General features: G+C 42.0%; 1 protein-coding gene across 4 annotated transcripts; it reads right to left on the bottom strand.

The window, feature by feature from the left end:
* Window positions 1–197: 197 nt before the first annotated feature.
* Window positions 198–22,647, bottom strand: LOC134540909 (lipopolysaccharide-induced tumor necrosis factor-alpha factor homolog). 4 transcript variants are annotated; one of them, XM_063383978.1, is made up of 4 exons: window positions 21,996–22,647; window positions 8,109–8,236; window positions 3,091–3,232; window positions 198–2,013 (listed from the first exon to the last, which is right to left on the bottom strand). In XM_063383978.1, exons 2-4 carry the CDS (start codon window positions 8,233–8,235, stop codon window positions 1,911–1,913), a joined length of 372 nt encoding a protein of 123 aa, XP_063240048.1. In that variant the 5' UTR covers window position 8,236; window positions 21,996–22,647; the 3' UTR covers window positions 198–1,910. The 4 variants fall into 4 exon arrangements, with proteins under 4 accessions (XP_063240048.1, XP_063240050.1, XP_063240052.1 ...); XM_063383980.1 differs by lacking the exon at window positions 21,996–22,647 and adding an exon at window positions 15,960–16,051; XM_063383982.1 differs by lacking the exon at window positions 21,996–22,647 and adding an exon at window positions 15,969–15,993.
* Between the last annotated feature and the right edge of the window lie 755 nt (window positions 22,648–23,402).

Raw genomic sequence — 23,402 nt, 5'->3', positions numbered from 1 at the left:
AACAAAATTAACTTGTGAAGAAACTCATTTTTACTGTTTTACATTTTCAAGTTGTCTAGTGGCTGTCGTGCTTTGCAAACGACCGTGGTTTTCTTGCTTCGGCTGCGTGATACGTTTTCGCAACATTGCGTTCCTTGCGTAGTTAATAAACTAGGTATTATGGTTGAATTGAGGGACTTGAGTCAAACACATCTATATCCAAGTTGAAATATAATTTATTTTACTGCATTTTTATTACATTATATATATACATATATAAGCTTAATACACCTTTTAGTAATTTGAAACCACACATCACCTCATCATATGTTCATGTTATTGTTGTCCACACTCTGTATGTACACCAGTCTTCCTTGCTTGAAGAAGCTGGAGTTGCAAGCACACAGCGAGTGACCTCACGCGAAACAACCCAAAGCACCCAGACTCCAACAGGACATGGCCGGCCGAGATATTACTACAGGCCTGTCAGACGCTCGTTATTTTCCGGTGCCAGGTTAGATTGCACAAAAAGTGTGCATACTCTAGACAGTAGCAGGTGTTTCATTCGCTGCTGTCACAGTTCACTTCCCCTCGTGTTCACACTTGATGAGTAGCGACTGGAAAAAATCGCGGGTTCAATTTCCTCCAGGAAGGACACCACGATCCTCTGCACACTCGGGCGAACGTCGCCTGTTCATTGGCTGGTGACTTGTGATGCGTCTTCGCTGGTTGGTTTCTGGTCCGACACTCCTCTGCTCGAAGGTTCTTTTACCGACCCACGAAGTTGCTCATGAACTGTGAACCAATAGCAGACCATACACAATGGTAACTATAGGTATTTTAACTACAGCCCATTACGGAATCAATCCCCCAATTTTTCCGGTCTTTAATGTTTTAAGTATTATGACATTAGCTTCCAGCCCTTCAGCTTCAGTGGCATCGAGTGACCAGAGCTCCAATGACAAGGGGCACTCAATAAATTGACTTTGCAATCAAGACTTTCACTAAATGAAATGAACTAATTCGAATTGGCAGGTTGCAAGCCTTTTCCGTCTTGCCGCGAAGGACTTTATAGCGTTCGCATAAAACTACTTCACACATCACACCCCCAGATTCGTCGATGCTGCCAACACAACAATTTGCGGTCGACATGGAGCAACGGAACGGGATATATTTTGACAGTAAGCCACAAAATGCACCAAGTCTATATTTACAAAAAAAAAGTTCGGTATTGTGTTGGGTGTGTCTGTGAAGGTAACTAGGGACCGATTGAGACCGATAATATTTAATTGGGGGGGGGGGGGGGAGGGTGGATTTTGTACACTCACTATACTGCAATAATGCATGCCCGCGGCAGCGATGTCTTCCATGTGATTGGCGGCCGTCTGTAGGAGAAGCCATCGCCATTAAAGACTTGAGTGTTTCCGCACTGAGTGGCTGCGATTGGTGTGGAGCTGAGAGAAACTCGACCCCAATAACGAAACACAGACCGATGTTTCAGTGTTTCAACACACTGCTAAGTGTGACATCCATAATGATAAATAAACAGAGATCGGAAAAAAAATTCTTGGGTCCATTTCGTGACATGCCAAAACTCAAATTGTGGTGCTTCTGTCACTGGTTCACTGTCAATATGGAGTACTCTGGGGCAATTAGTGACCCTCAATCAAAGAAGCGTCGAATCACGAGACACCTGGTAGAGACGCCTCACGAGTCAGCGGCCAGTGAACAGGTGGCGTTTTGCCCGGGAGTGCAGAGGATCGTGGAGTCCATCCTGGAGGCCCATACTTCTAGTCCGCACTCATGAACACCAGACCCTGGTTCAAAACAATGACGAAGGTGAATAGTGCGGCAGGGACCGCCGCCCCGGGGGGTTGTTCCGCGAGATGGTGGTTCACTTCTCGCTCGCCGGAGGGCACCACGGGAGCCGCTCAGTTGGCGTACGCGCCCAGGAATGCCCCGCAGCTGGGGCAGTAGTGCGTGGCGTTCTGGCAGGACTCTGTGCAGTAGGGGATCACCGCGCACGGCCAGCACCTACGCAACACATTCATGCAAGGGCGTAACACAACTCTTCCCTGATTACTGATACTTTGAGTTTAGTCATAACTGTCAGTCATTGAAACCATTTTTCTCAATCAGCTTACGTCCGAAATGTTTCTCAAGAACTCAAGACAGCAGTAAAGACCATATACTTGTATATTCTCTTCTGCGTCGAGTAGATGCACACAGATGTTGCCGTTCCTGTGCTTAACATAGTTAATTAATTAGTAATTGAATCTTTAGATGTTAAATTTGTGTTGGTGCACCTCTAGCAATCAGTATTTTAAAAATGAAGTGTAACACTTTAGTGAAATATTTTCTAGAAACACTTAAAAATTAATGATAATGCTGGTTTGATCTTTAATTTTTTTTAACATTGTGTTTGTTCTCACACAATATTTGAGAGGCGTACACGGTCTGTCTTCAGGATGTGAATGTAGGGTCCTTTTTTTTAAATGAAAATTTACAGTTTCCCATGCTTTTTGAGATGATACGGAAAGGATGAACGAAGCTTTCTTAAAATATGTAACTAAAATTCCTACTGTATGTTTTTACTCAGCTGTTTTATGGCTCTTGTTTAATTCATAAAAAAAAAAACAATATTGACGCAGCTAGAGTATAAGATGTTTATTAAAATCGTATACCACAAATACGTAGGTTACTGCTGAAAAATGTTTAAAATTTTTATAACATATGTGTAGGATTTGTATTTTGCAATTAATAATCAATTTATAAGCAGTAAGTAAACTAAACCTGATGCAAACAATATCGATAAACAATAGGAAAACAAGAGCCTATTAATAATACACTGAAGCTTTCAAGCATTAATCGAAAAAGAAATAACTTCCTGTTGTCAGGCAATTCGATAAAAATACATCTTTATTATTTTAGATATAATCAAATTGTTATTTCATGGGATTAATAACATTGGACAAAGATCATGTTTAGGCAAAAAAAAAAGTTTATTTGAGGATTTGTTAACTTCGGTTGGCGCCATCCACCACCGAATGCCGTGTGCCGAGAGCTAAGGTGTCGCGCGTGAGAGACCATGTCTGCGGTCGAGACACTCACCCCACAAGGCAGAGCAGCAGCGCCATGAGGTGGGTGCGGGTGCTGGTCTCGAACTGCACCCTGGTCTGCACCGTGGCCCTGCAGGAGGGACACTGCACCGTGGTGGACGCGTTCCCCAGCAGCGAGGCATTGCTCACCACCACTGTCGCACACCGCACACACCACACTCCCTAGCAACGTGATGTTGCTCACCACCACTGCCACAAACTGTGCACACCACACTGCCTAGCAGTGAGGCATCGCTCACCACCACTGCCACACACCGCACCCACCATGTTCTCCAGAAGCGAGGCGTTGCTCACCACTACTGTCACACACCGCACACACCACACTCCCCAGCAACATGATGTTGCTCACCACCACTGCCACAAACTGTACACACCACACTCCCTAGCAGTGAGGCATCGCTCACCACCACTGCCACACACCGCACCCACCATGTTCCCCAGCAGCGAGGCATCGCTGACCACCACTGCCACACACCGCACCCACCATGTTCCCCAGCAGCAAGGCATTGCTCACCACTACTGTCACACACTGCACACACCCAGTGGCGTAGCTAAGGTGACTGGCGCCCCTGGCCAGAACTGAAAATGGCGGCCCCTTCTTGGATTAAAAGAGAGTTGGGGGGGGGGGGGGTTCAGTAACGCGAAACCGTCGCGGTGCCCCCCCCCCCCCCCTCCTCTGCTCCGGCACCCCTGGCGGGGGCCATTCCTGTCACCCGATTGCTACGCCTTCGCATACACCACACTCCCTAGCAGTGAGGCATTGCTCACAACCATTGCCACACACCATACACACCACATTCCCCAGAAGTAAGGTATTGCTCACCACTACTGCCACCAACTACACATAGCACATATCATGAGCCCACTGAGCTGGTGCCTGTCATCACATGGACGAGAGCCACACCCCAACGGTTCCGAAGTTCTCCGAAGTTCGCAGATGGCTCTTGAAAGATCGACATATTGCAAGAATTTATATAATTTATACTATTTATATAATCTGCTGAGTGTGCTACAATTTTCGAGTATTACGAAAATTCCGATCGTAAGAGGAGAACAGTTAGGTACATGGTGGGGGAACCGGTAGAGGAAGGATAAGAGTGCATCAGTGGCGATACCACTCCAACACCTGCACTAGCGGTCGATGGGATTATGGTAAAAGGGGGGAGGATATGTTCGTAGCATAGCACGCTATATGCTAGTTTAATAGCCTTAAGGGAGATGGCAGAGGAGAGGTAGAAATGGCACAGCAGTGATGCTACGTAATTCTCGTAACGCTGCTTGTGTTTGTCTATTCCTCAGTTTTCGTAAAGGCTAATGATTGATGCTACCATATTTATTTTATTTTATTTTAAATATCTAAAATTGATTTGTGTAATTCAATTAATAAGCATCGTTAATTTTTGTGTGAATAGTGTGACTGAAAATGTAAAAAAGACATTTAGATTTAAGAAGTTAGCTTTATAAGTGTAATTTATTTTTGGTATGTTAACACTGCGATTGGAAATTTCAAAAGGACTTTAAGACATGATTTAACATAATGCCTGAAAATAATAAAAAGACAGAAGCAGATAAAAGGTATTGTCAAAGGAAATGTCGGAATAAACCACCAAAAGAGGCAGCAAAAAGTGTCATTGAACAGATGCGAGAGTACAGAGCACGAAAAAGGGCAAATTTTTCATTTGAGATCACGCACACATTCTTACTATTATCAATTATTATCTCTTGTTAAAAAAATATAATTTATACTTCCTTATAAGCAATCAATTTCACTTTAGTCATGCGTGGACTCGTCGCACACAATTTTTTTAAGTAATGGTAACCTAACCAGCCTTTTATTTAAGTAATGATAACCTGCCCTCCAGAAAAAAATAAATAACCATTATTTATTACACTGACATAAGCTGTTTTACTTCGGTAAACTTCGGAACTATTCGGGTTGTGGTTGTAGCTTTCATTCTTGTGTAGTGTAAGCTATTCATGTCTGTTATCAAGCCTGATGTCACCCTGTTTGGTAATTGGTTAGCAGAACAAATCACATTATGTGTGCATGAAGCCTTTTTCCCCCCTTCAGTTGCGCCATATTGGTTAGACACCCAGAACATTGCGAAAACAGTTTAGAAGAATTTTTTTTTTTTTTAAGAAAGGGACTTTTTTTACGATGGGGATTCTGTTTCATGCAAAGTAACCATCATCAGATGTGATTAAGCACCATTTCCACAATGTTTCGGGCGGAACAATATGGCGATGGCGAGGTTTAAAAGTGACATCTACTACATCACAGCATGCCGTAAAATATTGTCAACTGACTGTATTATTGAAGCTGTTGTTATTCTGACAGAAAAAAATAAATTAAATGTTAAAGATCCAATTATAATTTCACAGGATAAACTATTTGTAACAGTCAGTCACTATTAAAACAAGTAATTCCATTAAAATATATGCAATACTGAAAAGAACCAAACTTCTTTAAATTAAAATAATGGTATAAACAAAATGTTTAAAAAACAGGTTGAAAGCAACTGGCGTATTTCAAATTACATCTTATTAGAAACAAAAAAAAAAAAGAAGGTACTTCTCAGACTGTGATCTTAATGCAGTACACCAGGAAAACGTATTTCCACAATTCTCATCCCAAATATTGCCTTAAAAAAATACAATTTTTTCCCCGACACATTAAACAATTTTTCTTTATTTTAAAATGTTCTGTCTGAAATCTTTGCGCTCTATGGCGTACACATGGCAACAGAGCACACGGAAACAATGGCAGCGCTAATAGCAGATACCGCGCATTGCAATCTAAGGAAGAAACGCCTGTAGCGGTGGCAGCCTCTCTCTCCCGACACTATCATTGCGGTGTTGAGTCACCGGCTCTCGGAAGGGTTATCATGAGCCGATAACGACCGACAGCGGGGCGATAAGACCGCCCCGACTGCTAATGGGACTGGTTTTTCCCCCCCCCCCCCCCTCCCCCCAAGTGGTACCGGCCGTAGTTCGCAATAGCACAAGGAATAAGTCACAATTCCACAACGATTACAGTGCGTCTCATCCTTAGATAGTAGCGTGCATTTTAATGGGCATTTACTTTCTCTTTCAAACAAAGGCGTAGGAACCGGGGGGGGGGGGGGGGGGGGGCAGGGGGGACGTGTCCCCCTGAACTTTTTGGGTGGAGGGGACTGTCCCTCCCAACTTTCTAGACCGTGATATTTTTATTATATAATATTATTCTGCCCAAATTTATTTGTAATTTATTCACTCATCAAATTTTATCTTAAGGAAACAATAATAATTTTAACATCGATGTATCCAGTGGTTAGATACACAAACTGCTTAAAAAGTGCTATTTTGCACTTTTAAAATCAAAATTTTCCGGTGGAGGACCCCCGGACCCCCCGTCTTAGTAAGAGGGGAATCGGTTTACATGACATCAAAATCATTATTTGTCCCCCCCCCCCCCCAACTTTATGAACACAGCTACGCCAATGCTTTCAAATGCCCAATATCTTGGATTAGCGCTGTGCTTGTTCAAGGGAGGTATGTTGCCAGATTTAGGCAAAGAGCAAAAACATTCTAGATACAACTTAAAGAAAAAATTAATATTTTAAGAATAAAATTTGTTTTATGAGATTTTTTTTTTTTTTTTTTTTTTTTTGTGAAATACAGTCTCTTGTATTTCATCAACAGCATCATCTGAAAATATTAAATTCTCTCTTCTAAGAAAATTTTTCAGAAAGATGCCTTTTTGATTTCAACCATTTATGTCATTAATTTTATTTAATATATTTCCATATTAAAAAAAAATGTGAGCTCTTATCGACCATAGAAATCAGTACATGGAATGCCTTGCTATCACTTGAATGCCTTGTTACAAATAGTTTCTCCTATAAAATAATAATGGGTGTTTAGAATAGATTTTTTCCTTCCATAATGTACCAATACAACTGAAATAACTATCAAATTACATTATTTTATTGCCTTAAAATCAACAAAAAAATAAAATTTTTAATATACTAAAACTTATCATAATTATCAATAATATAGGTGCAATTAAATATGATAATGTTAAAGAGCTGACTATGAATCTGGCAACAATGTGCTCTATACTGCAATATTACAACTTCGGCTGCAGATTTATCACACACACAAAATCACAGGAAAAATTTCGCTGATTATTTTCGTGAAATGTTTAAGTTCAAATAATTGTACCATTGTGCTGCTTCTGCTATTGGTTCACTATTTATCTGAAGGACTGTGGGGGCTAATAAGAGACCCTCAGTCAAAGAAGTATTGACCCACGAGTCACCCAGTTGAGAATCCTCACAAGTCAGCAGCCAATGAGCATGTGATGTTTGCCTGATGACCTTGGAATCAATCCTGGAAGCCATCGAACCCACGAATTTTTTCCAGTCCTTAATTATAAAATTTTATCCGATACATTTATTTTTCAGTGATAAAATAACGTTAAGGGACCCGCCTCGTCAGGTGTGTATCTGTGTTAGAGAGGCTCGCTGGTGCTTCTAGCACGGTGTCTCCTCCACAAAGCACCTTTGTCTTAATTTCTCTGCCATATAATGTCACGGTCACCGCTCAAATTTCACATTTATCCTGTGACGACGAGAAGACTGCGCGTCAGTTCAGAGCTTTGCGCTTAGAGGCGATACCGCGCTAGAAATACCAGCGAGCGTCGCGCTTATCATCCCGCCTCACTAAAACACACACACCCCTGACGAGGCGGGCCCCATAAGTGCTTTCAAGAATCTATACCGGTTGTTTTACGCCTAAAAATTACTCTGAAAACATGCATTTTGGCCATTTTAACACTTCTAAAAAAAAAAATACTGTTTAAAAACACAATCCGAAATCAAAAGTACTTTTCCGGCCCTCAGCGAACTCTCAAATGCTTCTCGTAAGCAGACCCTACTCGGATATCAAAAGTAGTTCTTCCTGAAGCTCTGCGCACCGCGTGTGTGCCCGGGTGGGCGGGGGCAGTTCCAGTGGAGCAGGCCTACGTACCGACGGTCGACTGGGGCGGCACGATCGTGGGCGGCGGCGGGGGCGGGTACATGCCGTAGGGGGGCGGCGGGCCCTGGTGGGGCGGCTGGTAGTCGCCCCCTGGCTTCGGGTACTCCGGTTGGCTCATGCTGGAACACAAGGGCCGTCAACGTGCAGCGACCAGCGACCCAGTGACGTGATGGAAACATAAAATACTTCTAATCAGGAATTTATCACATCCAACATTTATGTCGCATTTACATTGTAGATGTGTCAACATGATTGGTTATATCTCTTCGTATCGTCTCTGAAATACTATTATTGACAATTTCTTGTGTTCATGATAAATGTGAATTATCAAAAGATGCCAGGGAAATAAATTTTTTCACAATTTTACAATTTCAGGTTGTTGGTTCGGTGACAAATTGTGACTTGTGTGCTACACACACCGACTGTGATTTTCTTTTGTTGGTTGCGTGTTACACTGTTGCGTGGTTTGTAAACCCGTTTTTTAAAAATGGTTACATACTTCCAAAGAATTATTTCTTTGTTTTTGGTGCTGGATGGTCTACTCGCAGATAGACCTGTCACACACGTTTGTCATGGCTGTCATGTTTTCGAGGACGCACAACCTCATAATGTTTCGTTATGGACGAAGCCAGCTTTGGCCAGGGGTTCCAGGATTTAAAGGAGGAAAAAAAACCCAGTGAAGACAGAATGAGAAAACTGCAGAAATTCAGCTAGACAAGGCTACAGAAGATTTATTTTGGAAGCCATAACTTTTAACTCAACAGATTGCTCAAGCCAACAGTGAATCTCCATTTTCAAAATAATTGTTATTCCCAATAATGACACCTGACCCCTCTATACGAACGACTGCATGTTAAATGTGTCCAGAAAAAAGATTTAAGTAAAATATACTGATAGAAAGTGCATGATTTCAAAAGCATAACTTTATGAAAGTTCGTAAATGAACCGATGGAACAGACCTGCAAAATTTGCGTCATTATTTGGCGACAGTCTATACTGCAAATACCTGTGCACTGAAATATACCTGTCATAGGAACACATGTTACTTGACACACCATGAAGGAATAGAAGCCCAGAAAAACACCTAAAAATATAACCGAATCATACGCGATCAAGAGAGAAAGTGAACTGTTGTAGCAGCCAAAGAACACTTATGAATGTCTTATGCGCATGTTTGTGGAATCCAACCTGACACCAAAATATTTTGTAGGTTCTACCACATGGCATAGAAGAAGTGTTTCGATTTAAAACTCCCACAAACCAAAGCTATGTAGGCAATCACATTTCATTACAGGCAGGCTAGTGCAATTCTGACAATGTTATATTTCAGTGAGTGTTATCACTGTTCCGAAAAGATCATCTGAGAACGTGCAATTGATTTTTACAACTGTCCACATAGCGAGTTCTAAGTTCCGTAATTTTTAAAAAAATACTTACACTAACGTATTTTTTGACTGCGCGTTTCTCTTGCGACTCTTCAACTGTGTAAGTTATCAGTTGCGACGCAGAACATGAAAGACTGAAGGATTTGCTGTATTAGTCAGACAAAGTCTCTGCTTATCTCTGCTGATATCGTTGCTAATATCAGGAAAGAAAAAAAAAATATTGTTATCACTATACGCACATGCCAGTTTTTCACCTAAATAAATTTCATCCAAGTTAAGAATCATGAAACTCAGCAATACTATCGATATAACTTGAATAATTGCACTGAATTGTTTGAAGTAGGTAAATTTTTAAACAAGAAATTTCGGACTAGTCTCAAGTCATGATTGCCTTCCCGAAAATATTCCAAAATTGTCCCGATTTTGCTTCTTATATACGTAGTGTTATAGCATTCATTCAGCGGTTATATGTTGTAGGAGGGAAAGGGAAGGGAAAACAAATTGTTAGTCTTTTTTCGTTTATTTATTTGGTGATTCTTTGTTTAGTGACATGTCCTGTGCCAAGAAATGTTTGACGTGAGATTAGGTTGCGCAATGCCAAGTCACCAGTAACTTCATTGTTCTTCAAGAGCGTGCTTCCAAGACCACCTACACATGTGCGCAGGGCTGACCAAAAGAGTTGGGGGGGGGGGGGGGCAGAAGGGGCAGATTGCCCAGGGCCAGAAAATATTCAACTGTAAAGGGGGCCACATCTAAAGAGAAATAAAAAAAGGAAGACTAACTGTTAATTAACTGAAACTAACACTATTGTGTTATGCTATAATTTAATTTTAAAAGCTATCAAATGAAAATTTGAATATAATTGTTTAGTTTTAAACATTTTTTTCAGCACTCAAGTTAGTGATATTAATTTTTTTTTAATGTTGTCATCTCTTTTTTTATTTGTCTTGAAACAGTAACTATTATCAATCCAATGCATTTTTTTTAAAAACTAACTACATACAGGTCTGGTGGTACAGTCCTATCGACAGAGGTAGACACTAGGCCCCAGGTTTCTCTTCCTCAGTTTCTGGCGAATAGTGTGTAAATGGAAAATTTGGGCCAATGGAGTACAAAAACTATTTTTTTAGGGGAGGGGGCCACAAACCCAAAACTCTGCCCGGGCCACGTTATGTCTGCATGTGGGCCCTGCATGTGGACAGTGTGTTGAGAGTGACTCCACATTCGCAACTAGACACTGAATGTGAGGGAGTGGGAAGGGACTAACTGCTAGAAGTGAATCTTCTTTACAGCCGGTCGGGAATTTGAGGTGATGACTCATCAGGGCATTGAAAAAACAAAAACAACTATTTTTCAATGCTCAGGAGTGGGATGCTCGATGGGTGAAGGGGCAAGTGCAAGGGGAATAATAAATAAGTTAGAGATCAGACAACAGCGATGCTGTGAATGCGAGCGAGAAGAGGGAACAGTGGCATCTGGATACAAAGGACAAGAGGCGACTGCCTTTAGTGTATAGGTGATATGAGTTCGCTGGCAGAAATCGATGTAAATTTTAGGCTAACAAATAAAGATATAGCTTAATCAATAAAGATATCTCTCTTTCAGTAATAGGAGCGAGGGATCCTGTATCACTTCAAAGTCACACTCACCACACCCTTTCCCTCACCATGACTCCACTCATCCCCAGCTCTAATTACCCTCCTCATTTTACCCCAGAATGCAATTTGAGGATTTCCCAATCTTAACCATCCCCATACACCTTCACATTGAACCAAATTTCTTCACAATCCCTATTTAGCTCCATTAGTCATTCGTCTATTAATTATGTATTCAAAGGAGGTGTATGTACTAAGTTCTCTCCTCCTAAATTCCTCACCCCCACCCCTTCAGGGGCCCAACATCCCTGCCTGCTTCCATCCACAACATAGTTCTAAAAGTGGTATGTGTTGCTAGTGTCATCCTCGTCGATCAGCTTGGATGACATCATTGGCGATTCTGAAGTTAGCTGCTAGTTATCGTTAGCGTCGTATGCCGTTGTCGGCCGTGTTATTGTATGATATCAAGGTCGCCATCTTAGTTCAAATGTTTGATGGTAGGTAGAGCTAAAATAATTTTAAAATTATTTATTTTAAGTTTTTTTAAAAATATAAATCCCGATTGTGGTGTGTTGCCCTTGTAAAAGGGACGGTAGTAAGGGCTGAGGAAGAGAAAGGAAGGAGGGGTGGGGAGGGTGTTACCTTGAAGTGATCCAGAATGCCCTCGCTCCCCCTACTTTCTTTCCCTTTCCAAAGGTCGTGACAGTACGGTTTGAATTCCTTTTGATCTCGCTTGGTGCGAACCCCGGATCGAGTGTGAAAATGGCAGTTCCTGTCAATAGCAATGACTAGAGACCGGGAAAATTCGCGGTTTCATTTCGCGATAGGCTAGAATCCAAATGCGTTCGACCTTTTGCTGTTTCAGTGATTGGCCTAACAGGTTGTCTGAATGACTCAGAGCCAATGGATAGTCCTCAACGAAAGGAGTATCGAATCAAAAGCATCCTAGTTAACAGTTGTCACGAGTCAGTGGCCAATGAGCGGATGTAATTTGTCCGAGTGCATAGAGGATCTTGGAGTCTATCCTGTGGGTCATTGAATTAACGAATTATTCCTGTCAGCAGCAATGGGCCCGAGCCAGTGAGCGGGGCCAGTGGACAGCCCTGGGGCGAGGTCACGTGACATGCATGCCCCCGGCCCCCCTCCCCCCCCCCGGCTTGTAATCTGCCGCCGCCATCTCGCGACACGCGACGCGACACAACGCGACGCGACAGCCGCGGTCGACCGCGCGGAACCACCGACTTCATACCGGGGGGCGCACCACAACGCCGAAATGCCACAACGCCGAACGTACAATAACGCCGAAAACCATAACGCCGAATGCCAAATCGACTACAACGCCGACAGCTAGAAAACTGCTGTGTACCACAACGTCGAATTACCACAACGCCGAAGTACATTAAGGGGCCCGCCTCGTCAGGGGTGTATGTGTGCTAGCGAGGCGGGATGATAAGCGCGACGCTCGCTGGTGCTTCTAGCGCGGTGTCTCCTCTGGACTGGCGCGCAGTCTTCTCGTCGTCACAGGATAACTGTGAAATTTGAGCGGTGACCGCAACATTATATGGCCGATAAATGAAGATGAAGGTGTAATGCAAGTCCCTTAAGTGCTTTTAATAATCTGTACTGGTTGTTTTACGCCTAAAAATTACTCTGAAAACACACGTTTTAGTCATTTTAACTCTTCTAGAAATACAGTTTAAAAACATGAACCAAAATTAAAAGTTCTTTTCGGGCCTCAGCGAACTCTTAAATGCTTTTCGTAAACATACTCCACTCGGATATCTTGAGTAGTTATGAAATCGCGTTGTTTTTCCTGAAGTTCTGCGCACCGTCTGTGTGACCAGGTAGGCGGAACCCTTAACGCCGAAAAATGTCATTGCAGGACTGCCACAAAGGTTAGGTTAGGTTAGGTAAGGTTGGGTTAGGTTAGGCTAGGTTAGGCTAGCCTAGGTTAGGTAAGGTTGTGGTATTTCGGCGTTAAGATACATTTAAGAAACACACACAAATTCATTCAGTTGTTTTTAATTTTGTTCGTGTGCCCCCCATCCCCCTCCCCGCAGCAACATTTTTCGGCGTTACTGTATTTCGGCGTTGTGGTACACAGCAGTTTTCGAGCTGTTGGCGTTGCGGTCAATTTGGCATTCGGCGTTATGGTATTCGGCGTTATTGTACGTTCGGCGTTGTGGTAACGACCCGTTCAGAAACATGCAATGACTCTTAAATGATATTCGTAATCAGACACTTTTAACAAATATTTGAGCGGGTTTTGAATGGCGCGTCAACACCTCTTCTACCTGTCCAGGATACTTTTTCCCTCCTAACCTCACTTAAAGCTACGAGTGTGCGGGAGGGGTCTGGGTAGGGAAGACTCTAAGTGAGTATCAGGCCGAAGCCTATACGCCCTACACATGCAGGGTGCTAGCCATGCATCATGTGCTAGGAGGGGATTGGCCAGCCACGGCTGCGATTGGCGCCATGACTAACTCCCCTCACCGACTATCCTAGACTAAAAAACCAGATAAGTTATGGCCTGGTAAAACCCTGCATAGACACAGGGGAAATCCTGGGCGCCTTCATGCGGGTTTGCGACGGGAAACAGAAGTATGGTTCAGGAAGAAGAGTTGGAGAGAGGAGAAAGAGACCACTACAATAAAGGAAAAGGGGGGGGGGGGGTAGGGGCAGGCATTTTTCGCGAATAAATCTGAACGCCTATTAGACTGCAACAAGCTATACCCGCACCAGCGGTTCCTTCCTTGTGATTGGCGGCCGTCTGTGAGAGAAGTCGTTGCCTTTTTTGACCGAGCCACTCAGGACGCGTTTTTCTTTCGCACTGAAGTAATCTGATTGGTTGTTGTATCAATCGACATGCACCTGAAAGAAATTCACCCAATCACGAAACACAGACGGTGCTACAGTGTTTCAACTTATAACTAGTCTCTCGGAATCTTTTCGCGAAACATGCATGGCCCTAGGGGGGAGGTGGTCTGTGCGCTTGGTAGCTAGGGCGCACCTTGCTCGCCACCCACAGTAGCAGACCGCTCTGCTAACCAGAGTCTCCATTGGCGCTTACGCAGGCCAATTACCACCTTCTGGTCGTGCAAGCGAGCGCTGAGTAGGGTCTTTGAATATATATACTGTATAGAAGTCGCCAGCCCAGGTTCAAACTTCTAATACGGTTTTGAGGTAGTTGGTTAATTCACCGCCGCAATCGCCACCATCTCTAGGGCATCGACTTGTGGTGGTCCCTGGCGGACAAGTGTCGAACTCTTACAAACACCCCTTCCCCCTCCCCCTGAACGAACTTGAGTTGCAGTGAATGATAGGTGGGTGGTGCGGGGAATGACAACGGGCGACAGGGCTGCGCTCTAACGTGTAAATAACAACCTAAGACGATACAGGGCGTTACGGCAGCGCACTGCAGCGGTGAAGTTCCCAAGCTGCTCATCTTACGCTTTTGAAAAACGTAGAGTAAATCCTATGCACTCGCGACTTCTATACAGTATATATATTCAAAGGTAGGGTCGAAGACTCTTTCTCTCTCTCTCTCTCTCTCTTTCTCTATCTCTCTCTCTCGGAGCAGCGCCGTCGGACTGTAGCTACCCTGCCACGTCGTCGAATCTTCTCTCCCAACAACTTCCAACACGACGTTGTGTCGAAATAAAGTTGCAGGGTTACGACGTCACCGACAAACCGTCTCTAGCGCACGCCATGTTTGTTTGGCAAGTTGGATGAATATTGAAAGTCCATAAAATATTCTGCACACAGGACTGGTTCTGAAACAAATTCGATGTTGAAGTAGCTTGGCTTCTGGGTTGTAGCCGCGTCCTTGGCGAATAATTCACCGACGTTTCAGTCGACATTGCAGTCACCATCATCAGGGAGCAGTTACCTACAAGTTATTCTGCCTTTATATACTCTCGCTTGAGGGGAAGGTGCTTCCTGATTGGCTGCAGCTGTGGGCCAATCAGAGCCTTCCTTTCTTCTTATTGGCTTAGCTGTTTTGCCATTCAGGGCCGATCTGTCTGATGTTTTATGTGGAAGCCTGCGAACATTATTAAGTTCGATGTTTGATGCGATCCGATCGACCAATCGAAATCGTGCCCAGCGAATAACGGAAATGACATCCTTTTCCGCCTCAACGATTCTTCAAAATGGCGAAGAGCATATGGCCGATTTAAGACGTTATAAAAGTTATGTAACTAAGATAATGTTAACATGAACGTCGCATGCGAAAACATTTAATTGCGTAACAAAAATATTACTGTGATTTAAATTTATTCAAGTTCAAATAATTAAAAAAAAACACAAACACAAAAACAAATTAAAAAAAAATCCATCCAGCATTGTGTTGTATTATTTAAATCCAAAATTGAGAAGAAAAAAAAAGGTTTGAGATAGCTCAGACCAAAAATTACCTTTTTTAGTGTGACATGAATTAAAAAATATTTGAGGTTATATGTTCAAATATATTTGATGGCGAAAAGTGGAAGCCATTTTCCGTCCAATACTTCCCCTCCAACTCTAGTGTCGATACATCGGAAACAAATATTTGACAGTGTGCTATAAGTAGGGACCGGAAAAATTCGCGGGTTCCATGACCTCTAGGATGAACTTTATAGTTCTACGTACACTCGGTAAAATGTCACCCTCTCATTGGCTGCTGTCTTGAGGAGGTGTCCCAACGTAGCAGCCTGTGATTCGATACAGCTTCGGTCGAGTGTTTCTCACTGGCCCGGAGTCGTCCAGGTGAGTTGTGAGCCAATAGCAGAGGCAGCACTGAGGAGTAAACTATTTGAATTTCAGGCTGTCGTGAAATGGATCCGCGAATTTTTCCGGTCTCTAACTACAAGCGATGCCCTCACATAACGAACGCTTAGCTCTGAAGAATCCTTGGGCGATGCCGACTGCCCGTGGCGGAACTCGGGAACTTGCAGAACTGCACAAGGATGTGGCCTGGCGCATGCGGAGTTTTGATAAGAGTTGTGTTTGTCTGAGATAACTGTCTGCAAGAGGGAAAGGGGGGGGGGGAGAATTATGCTTACTTCTCCAGGCACGTAGCGCCGTATCTTGGAACAAACACCGTGTCTGCTTCGGAGCTGTGCCACAAGAAACTCATAGCTTTTTTTTTGTTAAAAAATAGGGGGGTTGTCTGTAAAGTCGGTTTACGGACGATAGTTTAACGTGACAACGTCATAACAAAACATTGATGAAATGAATGCATACTTTTATGAATAAAATTGAATCATTTTTTATTGAATTATCACTATTTTGTATGGATACAAAGAACGAGTGAAATGAAATCTTCAATTTAATTGATAATTGTACTTTTATTTGCACTCATTAATTCAAACATATTTATTACTTTAACGAAGAGATTATTTTAACTATAACTTTTATACATGTTTGCTATTTAACTTCTTCCAATCTGTGTTATTCTGTTAAGGATAGGAAAAATAGGAAACGAATGGGAGTGTTTCAAGTTTAATTCGACCCAAAAAAGTCAAATCGATGGTTGTTCCAATCGAGTGGAAGAGAGATAGATGCGGCGCAAACGTACAATGAGCGTAACGGGACACATCGTAACGGGATAGTGTGCGTAACGGGACACTTTTTCGTGCGTGCAGCCGGCGTTCATCGATTTATTATTATTAGACGTTGTCACGTCAAAAATAGGGGGGTTGTCTGTAAAGTCGGTTTGCGGACGATAATTTTACGTGATAACGTCATACGAAAACATTTGATGAAAAAATTGCATACTTTTTTTTAATTTTCAAATATTATTTTACAGTTTTTGCAAATTTAAATTTAAATAATTTGTTTAAATATAATCGCGAACGATTAGTTAAAAAAAAGCCCGCCTTAACCTGTTTGATATTATAGAAGATTTTCTCGCACGGTGGTTGGCCGGTTCTTGCACGCTCGGCTCAGGCGAAATGTGTTAATGAGTCATGCTTTTTCGTGCGTGCAGCCGGCGTGCATCGATTTATAAGACGTTATCACGTCAAAAAAAAAAAAAAGAAAAAAAAGAACCAGCGATTTTCCACGAAATCGTGCTGAAGATTCATGCTCACCCAAAACCACAACAGTAGATAGAGCCCATTCTACGATATCAAATACTCGCTGGATTCGATTTCCATCAATTCAGCTCTCAAAATTTTGATTAAATGAACATTGCGTCAGCTGTATTTCACACATTTTTCTAGTCCTGGAGTAACTACTTATCTGCTTCCTTTCAAAGATTGCTTTCCAAAGCTAAGATTTCTCGAGGGAGAAATTACTTCATAACTACTTCGTTACCGTGAAAATTAAATAATTAAATTTTACGCTTCGTAGTCTTCGGTTGCAAAGGTTCTTTTATTTGACAAAATGTGGACTAAATTCATTTCTTAAAAAAAATATATTATTATTTGGTACAGGCACAATCACCGCGAAGGTTCTAATGTAATTTTAAATTACGAATGGAAACTCACATCATAAATGTATTTGCAATATGAACACTCATGCATTTGCTCATTGCCGATATTAGATGTTACTCATCTCTGGCGAGTTACTGGAAGACTTGCTTAATTTTTTTTTTTTAATTTATGAAGGGAAGAGGGGTTACTGCTCCCCTCATGACACCCTCCCCCTGGATACGCCCTTGCATGGTTCGACTCTTAGTTGGAGTTCAGATCAGTGGCGGATCCAGAGGTTCACTCTAGGATTTCAGAACAGCCAGAGAAAAAAAAATGTCTTAAAATTACTAAATTTGTATTTAATCTACTCACACTACACATAACATCCAACCGCCAGATTTTATGATTCTATTAATTCATTAATATTATATTAAAGTATTTTAATTGGTTTCAGAAACAATCAATTTTGTCGGAAATATTAATGTAGCAGACAAATTGTTTTTTCTGGGGGGGGGGGGGCACTTGCCCCTGGTGCCCCCCCCCCCCCAGGATCCACCACTGGTTCAGATCCATTTTATCTTCGCCGCTGTCGAGTCCTTTCCTTCGTGACGCATCCGTGAGGGGATAGAAGCACCTGCAGTTGATGCGGGCGTATCTCGCGATAACACGTGTTTGCCCTGATAGGAGCTGATAGGAGCTGATAGGAGCTGATAGGAGCTGACAGAGCTGGCCCGAACGACCGAGACTGCCGCATGCACAGAGCAAGTACAGGCACAGACCCGTCACCTCCCACGCTGGCGAAACTTCCTCGTTGGAGATAAGTCTTTTTTTGGGCGAAGACTGGAAACAAAATCAAATTTTATATATGTAGATACTAGCTCAGTGATGTGTAACCTCTAACATCAGTAACGAGTAAATCTGCGAAACTCGAACACGAAATATAACGTGGAATTCTTTAAAAATGATGTCGCAGCGTGATAAATATACACGCAAATTGTGTTTTCAACTGCATTTCTGGACGCGAACCACACGTAGTTTCCGCGACCGCCGCTAGGATTCGCTGCCGGAGCGGCCACGTCGATTAGTCGAAGCATTCGATCTGCAGAACCGAAGTTTTAAACTATGTGACGAAACTGCTCCGATAAAAGCGAAAAAAAAAAAAAAAAAAAAAAAAAAGACTTGGGAAAAAAATTAATCCCGGCTTTGGACATGATTTTCGACAAGGAAATTGATTAAAATACGGTCCATCTTTTTAAAATTCGCTGAACAGTTAACTCTATAAAGTTTCCATTTGGCTTTGTGAACTTTGTTTCGCGCCATCCGCATCAGATGGCAGCATCGTTTTTTTTACACATTTTCGTTCCACGTGACTTCCGTTCCATTCACGAAATGACTCCTACCGAATGCGTCCGGTCCTTGACCCTACCTCACTACGGGCCTTGTTGTATCCACAGAATTATTTGAATTTTCCCGGTACGCCGCGTTTCAGAAGCTTTATTTAGTTATATACTACTCTGCAATATTAACGTTTCAAGATTTCTTCCGTCAAGAAATATATTAGCTTTCACGTAGCCAAGAGCGTAGCCAAGTGAAAATATAAAAAGGTCAAAATGTTGGGGGGGGGGGGGGGGGGAATTTTTAAAAATTATAAGTCCTCCATAGGGAAGGAGGATCATGGAGAAATATAATACTAAAAAATAACTAATTGAAGAACGTCATTGATCAGAAATAATTATTTTATTCAATAGTTTGTAAAGATTCGTTTGAATTTTTTAAAAACTAAAAATCCGTTCAAGCTTCGGAAGCATAAAGGATGGAGACACTACCCCCTTCCCCTTGCCATCCTTGGAAACACCCATGACTAGGCTTATTTAAACTGCAATGGCTAACGAAAAATGGAATATTGCAACGGTATTGAAATTGCAAAAAAAAAAAAAAAAAAAAAAAAAAAAAAAAAAAAAAAAAAATCAGATGAAGTTATATATATATATATATATATATATATATATATATAAACAAATCTCTCTATTCTAATGTAAATGTAAGCTATTGAAGTCGAAACTTTAAAACTGCCTAGCGTAAAATGAAGCAAAATATCATAAAATGTAATTTGCATTAAAATATAGGTAATTTATATTCTAACGAATAAAATATGGATACTTAACACAACAACAAATCTTTTTAGGTTGTTTCACGTACAGCCTAGCTTCGCAAGTGTATTTTTTTTTTAACTAATCACCAACGAACTTGAAGCGTTTTACGTTAAGGATGATTTGCTCAACCCCAGCTCATAAGATTTAAAGCCAACACTTCTTATTTTAAATACACGTTCGTATATTCCCTCTTAAAAATATTTGTCATGTGAAAAATTTTCAATGCAATAAAATTTCTCGCAAGTGACAATTTTTTTAAACTCAAAATTTGTTGGATTTATTTAAATACGAAAGGTGCAGTACAAAACGGGAAATGTGTGTTATTGCAACAATGCAGTGAGGGGAATATACTTTTAGGGCCCCCGGGAAGACTGAACGATCAACTCACAGAGGCAGGGCCGGTGCAAGGTAAATTGGCGCCCTAGGTAAAAAAACCTTAACCCCCCCCCCCCCCCCCCCCCCCCCGGACACTCCAAAATTTTTTTTTCCTCGCCTCAAAATACATCACGTAAGCCTAATATTTTGTCAACAATCAATATTGTAAGCAGGCTTGTGTTTTTGTTTTTACTTTTTTACTTATTACAAATCATAAACAGGTCACCGTGGACTTTAAATAATTACTTATGTCAATATAAACATTCCAAACTGTTACAAAAATCCATTTTCATCTAGTTTCAATAATCGTTAAAACATGTTGTATGAGCTGTTGTGTGTCGTGCTGCGCCACCCCCAGCTACTTGGCGCCCTGGGCGGTCGCCTGGTTCGCCCATATAGTCGCGCCGGCCCTGCTCAGAGGAAAAGACGTTCAGGAATAATTTTAAAACTAAAACTCATTTAAAGATCTGGAGTTTCTTGGCTTCTGGGTGCAGGTAACTGCTCCCTGACGATGTCGACTGCAACGTCCAACCGAAACGTCGGCGATATCTTCTCCGACGCGGCCACAGCCCAGAATCCAAGCGACTCCATGCAACGGCCGAGAAAGCCTGCGATCTTTACTCTTTCGAACACAATTTCTAAAGCCAACCTGGAGCTTACATTTCTATAATAAGTTTTGCTTATTCGGCTCGAGGATATTAAATATTATTTCCTGATTAATAGACACCAGAAAAATTCGCGGGTTCATTTCGTGTTATGCTAAAATTCAAATAATTATACCTCAGTGCTGCTTCTGTCGTTGGTTCACTGTTAATCTGGAGGACTGAGGGCCAATTAGATACACTCACTCATAGAAGTGTCGAATCACAGGCCACCCGGTCGAGACGACTCACAAGTCAGCAGCCAATGAACAGTTGGCATTTGCCCGAGTGTGTAGATGATGTTGGTGACGATCCTGGAGGTCATTGAACCCGCGAATTTTTCCGGTCTCTAGCTCAAGCTAGTTCAAGAACTAACCTGAGTATAATTAATCTCTGTTGGAATCGCGTCATTATACGAGGCAGGGGTGGAATCTGTAGGATTATCAAGTTTTGCACTTAGGGATAACAGACACGTTCTATCTGGATGAGGTTACCGTATGCTGTACAACGGCCCATATTTTGGCCTGCAGGCATGCAATAAGCAGAAAACTTTATAAGCTACAAAAAGTTTTCCATAAGACAATTTTGACATGAAACCCGATTGCAGATGCATGCAGGCAGACAGACCCATGACATGGAAGTTATTTCTTATACGAAATATTGGAAAACCGATTTAAATCTAAAGGTATTGACTAGCACATAAAATAACATACTCGTTACAATTTAATTTTTTTTTGACGTGACAACGTCTAATAAATCGATGAACGCCGGCTGTACGCACGAAAAAGTGTCCCGTAACTCACATTGTCCCGTTACGCTCATTGTACGCTTGCGCCGCATCTAGCTCTCTTCCACTCGATTGGAACAACCATCGATTTGACTTTTTAGAGGCACATTAAACTTGAAACACTCCCATTCGTTTCCTACTTTTCCTATCATCGTCCTATCCTTAACAGAATAACACAAATTGGAAAAAGTTAAATAGCAAACATGTATAAAAGTTATAGTTAAAATAATCTCTTCGTTAAAGTAATAAACATATTTGAATTAATGAGTGCAAATAAAAGTAAATGTATCAATTAAATTGTAGATTTCATTTCACTCCTTCTTTGTATCCATACAAAATAGTGATAATTCAATAAAAATGATTCAATTTTATTCATAAAAGTATGCAATAATTTCATAAATGTTTTGTTATGACGTTGTCACGTTAAACTATCGTCCGTAAACCGACTTTACAGACAACCAATTTTTTCACACGAAACTAGACCAGTCAGGGAAATGACTTGTCGGCGAAATGGTCTCGGCTTGCCTGTGTGGAAACTAGTGTTTACCTTGCGTAACACAACGCTGCGCTGCACGTCTCGTGATACTTGACACTGCGCCGCTGGAGACGTCTGCGTCACTGAGGCGCCGCCAGTCCGCGCTGCAGTGATCCGCGGGGGGCGGGCGGCGAGAGTCGATACCGAGGATCGATAGCGGCGCAGGTCGAACAGACGTCTGCGCTACTGAGGCCGCCGCCAGTCCGCGCTGCAGTGGTCCGCGAGGCGCGGGCGCCGAGAGTCGATACCGAGGATCGATAGCGGCGCAGGTCGACGGAGCGATATGACTGAAGGTGGGTCGTTACCAAAACGCCGAATGTCAAAATTGACCACAACGCCGACAGCTAGAAAACTGCTGTGTACCACAACGCCGAAATAACAACTGAATGTATTTGTGTGTGTTTCTTAAATGTACCTTAACGCCGAAATACCACAATCAAACCTAACCTTACCTAACCTAAGCTAGCGTAATATAACTTAGCCTAACTTAACCTAGCCTATCCTAGCGTAAACTAGTCTAACCTAACCTAACCTTTGTGGCAGTCCTGCAATGACATTTTTCGGCGTTGTGGTATATTTCGGCGTTGTGGTGGGTCCCCACTGAGTGTTTGTTAGGTCTCTTTTACAATGGCCTGAACGGAGACGGATCTCATGGAACATTTCACTATCGTGTCACTGCTTCCACAGTGCATGGCAACGTAACAAACGACAATGAGATTGTATTAAAAGGTTACTAAATATTAATTAAATTTAGAAATATACGTTCTTCAAGATCATAGCACGAGCAGAATTTACACGTTTAGTAAAAATAAACGACCAAGAAATGATAGCATACTACTCGTAGATATTCTTGTACTTGAAACAGTTTTTAACGTATTTAGAACATAAACAAACATGGCTACCACCACAGTCAAGTACTCGGCTGCTATTGGTCGCACGGAGCGACGTAAACGGTAAGAGCTCATCCGTGTCTGCTTACGTAATCCGTCTCCGTTTCCGTGTCAGTGAAGAACGGGGCCTAAGTACACGGCTATACAGAACGCCGTAATACTTCAGGTGAACGGTTTAAGTTAACACGGCAGTTGGCATGAAGAGTGTTCTAACTCCAAAATCGATTTGTCTACTGTCAGAAATGAATGTGTTGTAGATCCTATTTATTTGAGCAAGTGTATACCTCTGTTAGAGAATTAAGACCAGCATTATTTTTAAAACAATAAAATATTTACCTTTCGATCTTTTACGTTGTAGACGGTAAACTATTACACGGAATTGTGCCAGGAACATTCTTCATCTTGCGCTTTTTTTTTTGAGCAAAGGACTGTTTATACTTTCAACACTCAACAATCAGAGGCGTGTGTAGAAGAGACATCGTCCGAGCTACTATTCCAACCTTGTTTATGGTGAATTAAAAATGACCTC

Source organism: Bacillus rossius, chromosome 17 (genome assembly GCF_032445375.1).
Source record: "Bacillus rossius redtenbacheri isolate Brsri chromosome 17, Brsri_v3, whole genome shotgun sequence".
Classification (NCBI taxonomy): Eukaryota; Metazoa; Arthropoda; class Insecta; order Phasmatodea; family Bacillidae; genus Bacillus; species Bacillus rossius.
Note: the sequence above shows the minus strand (reverse complement) of the source record. Positions and strands in the feature narration are given on the sequence as shown.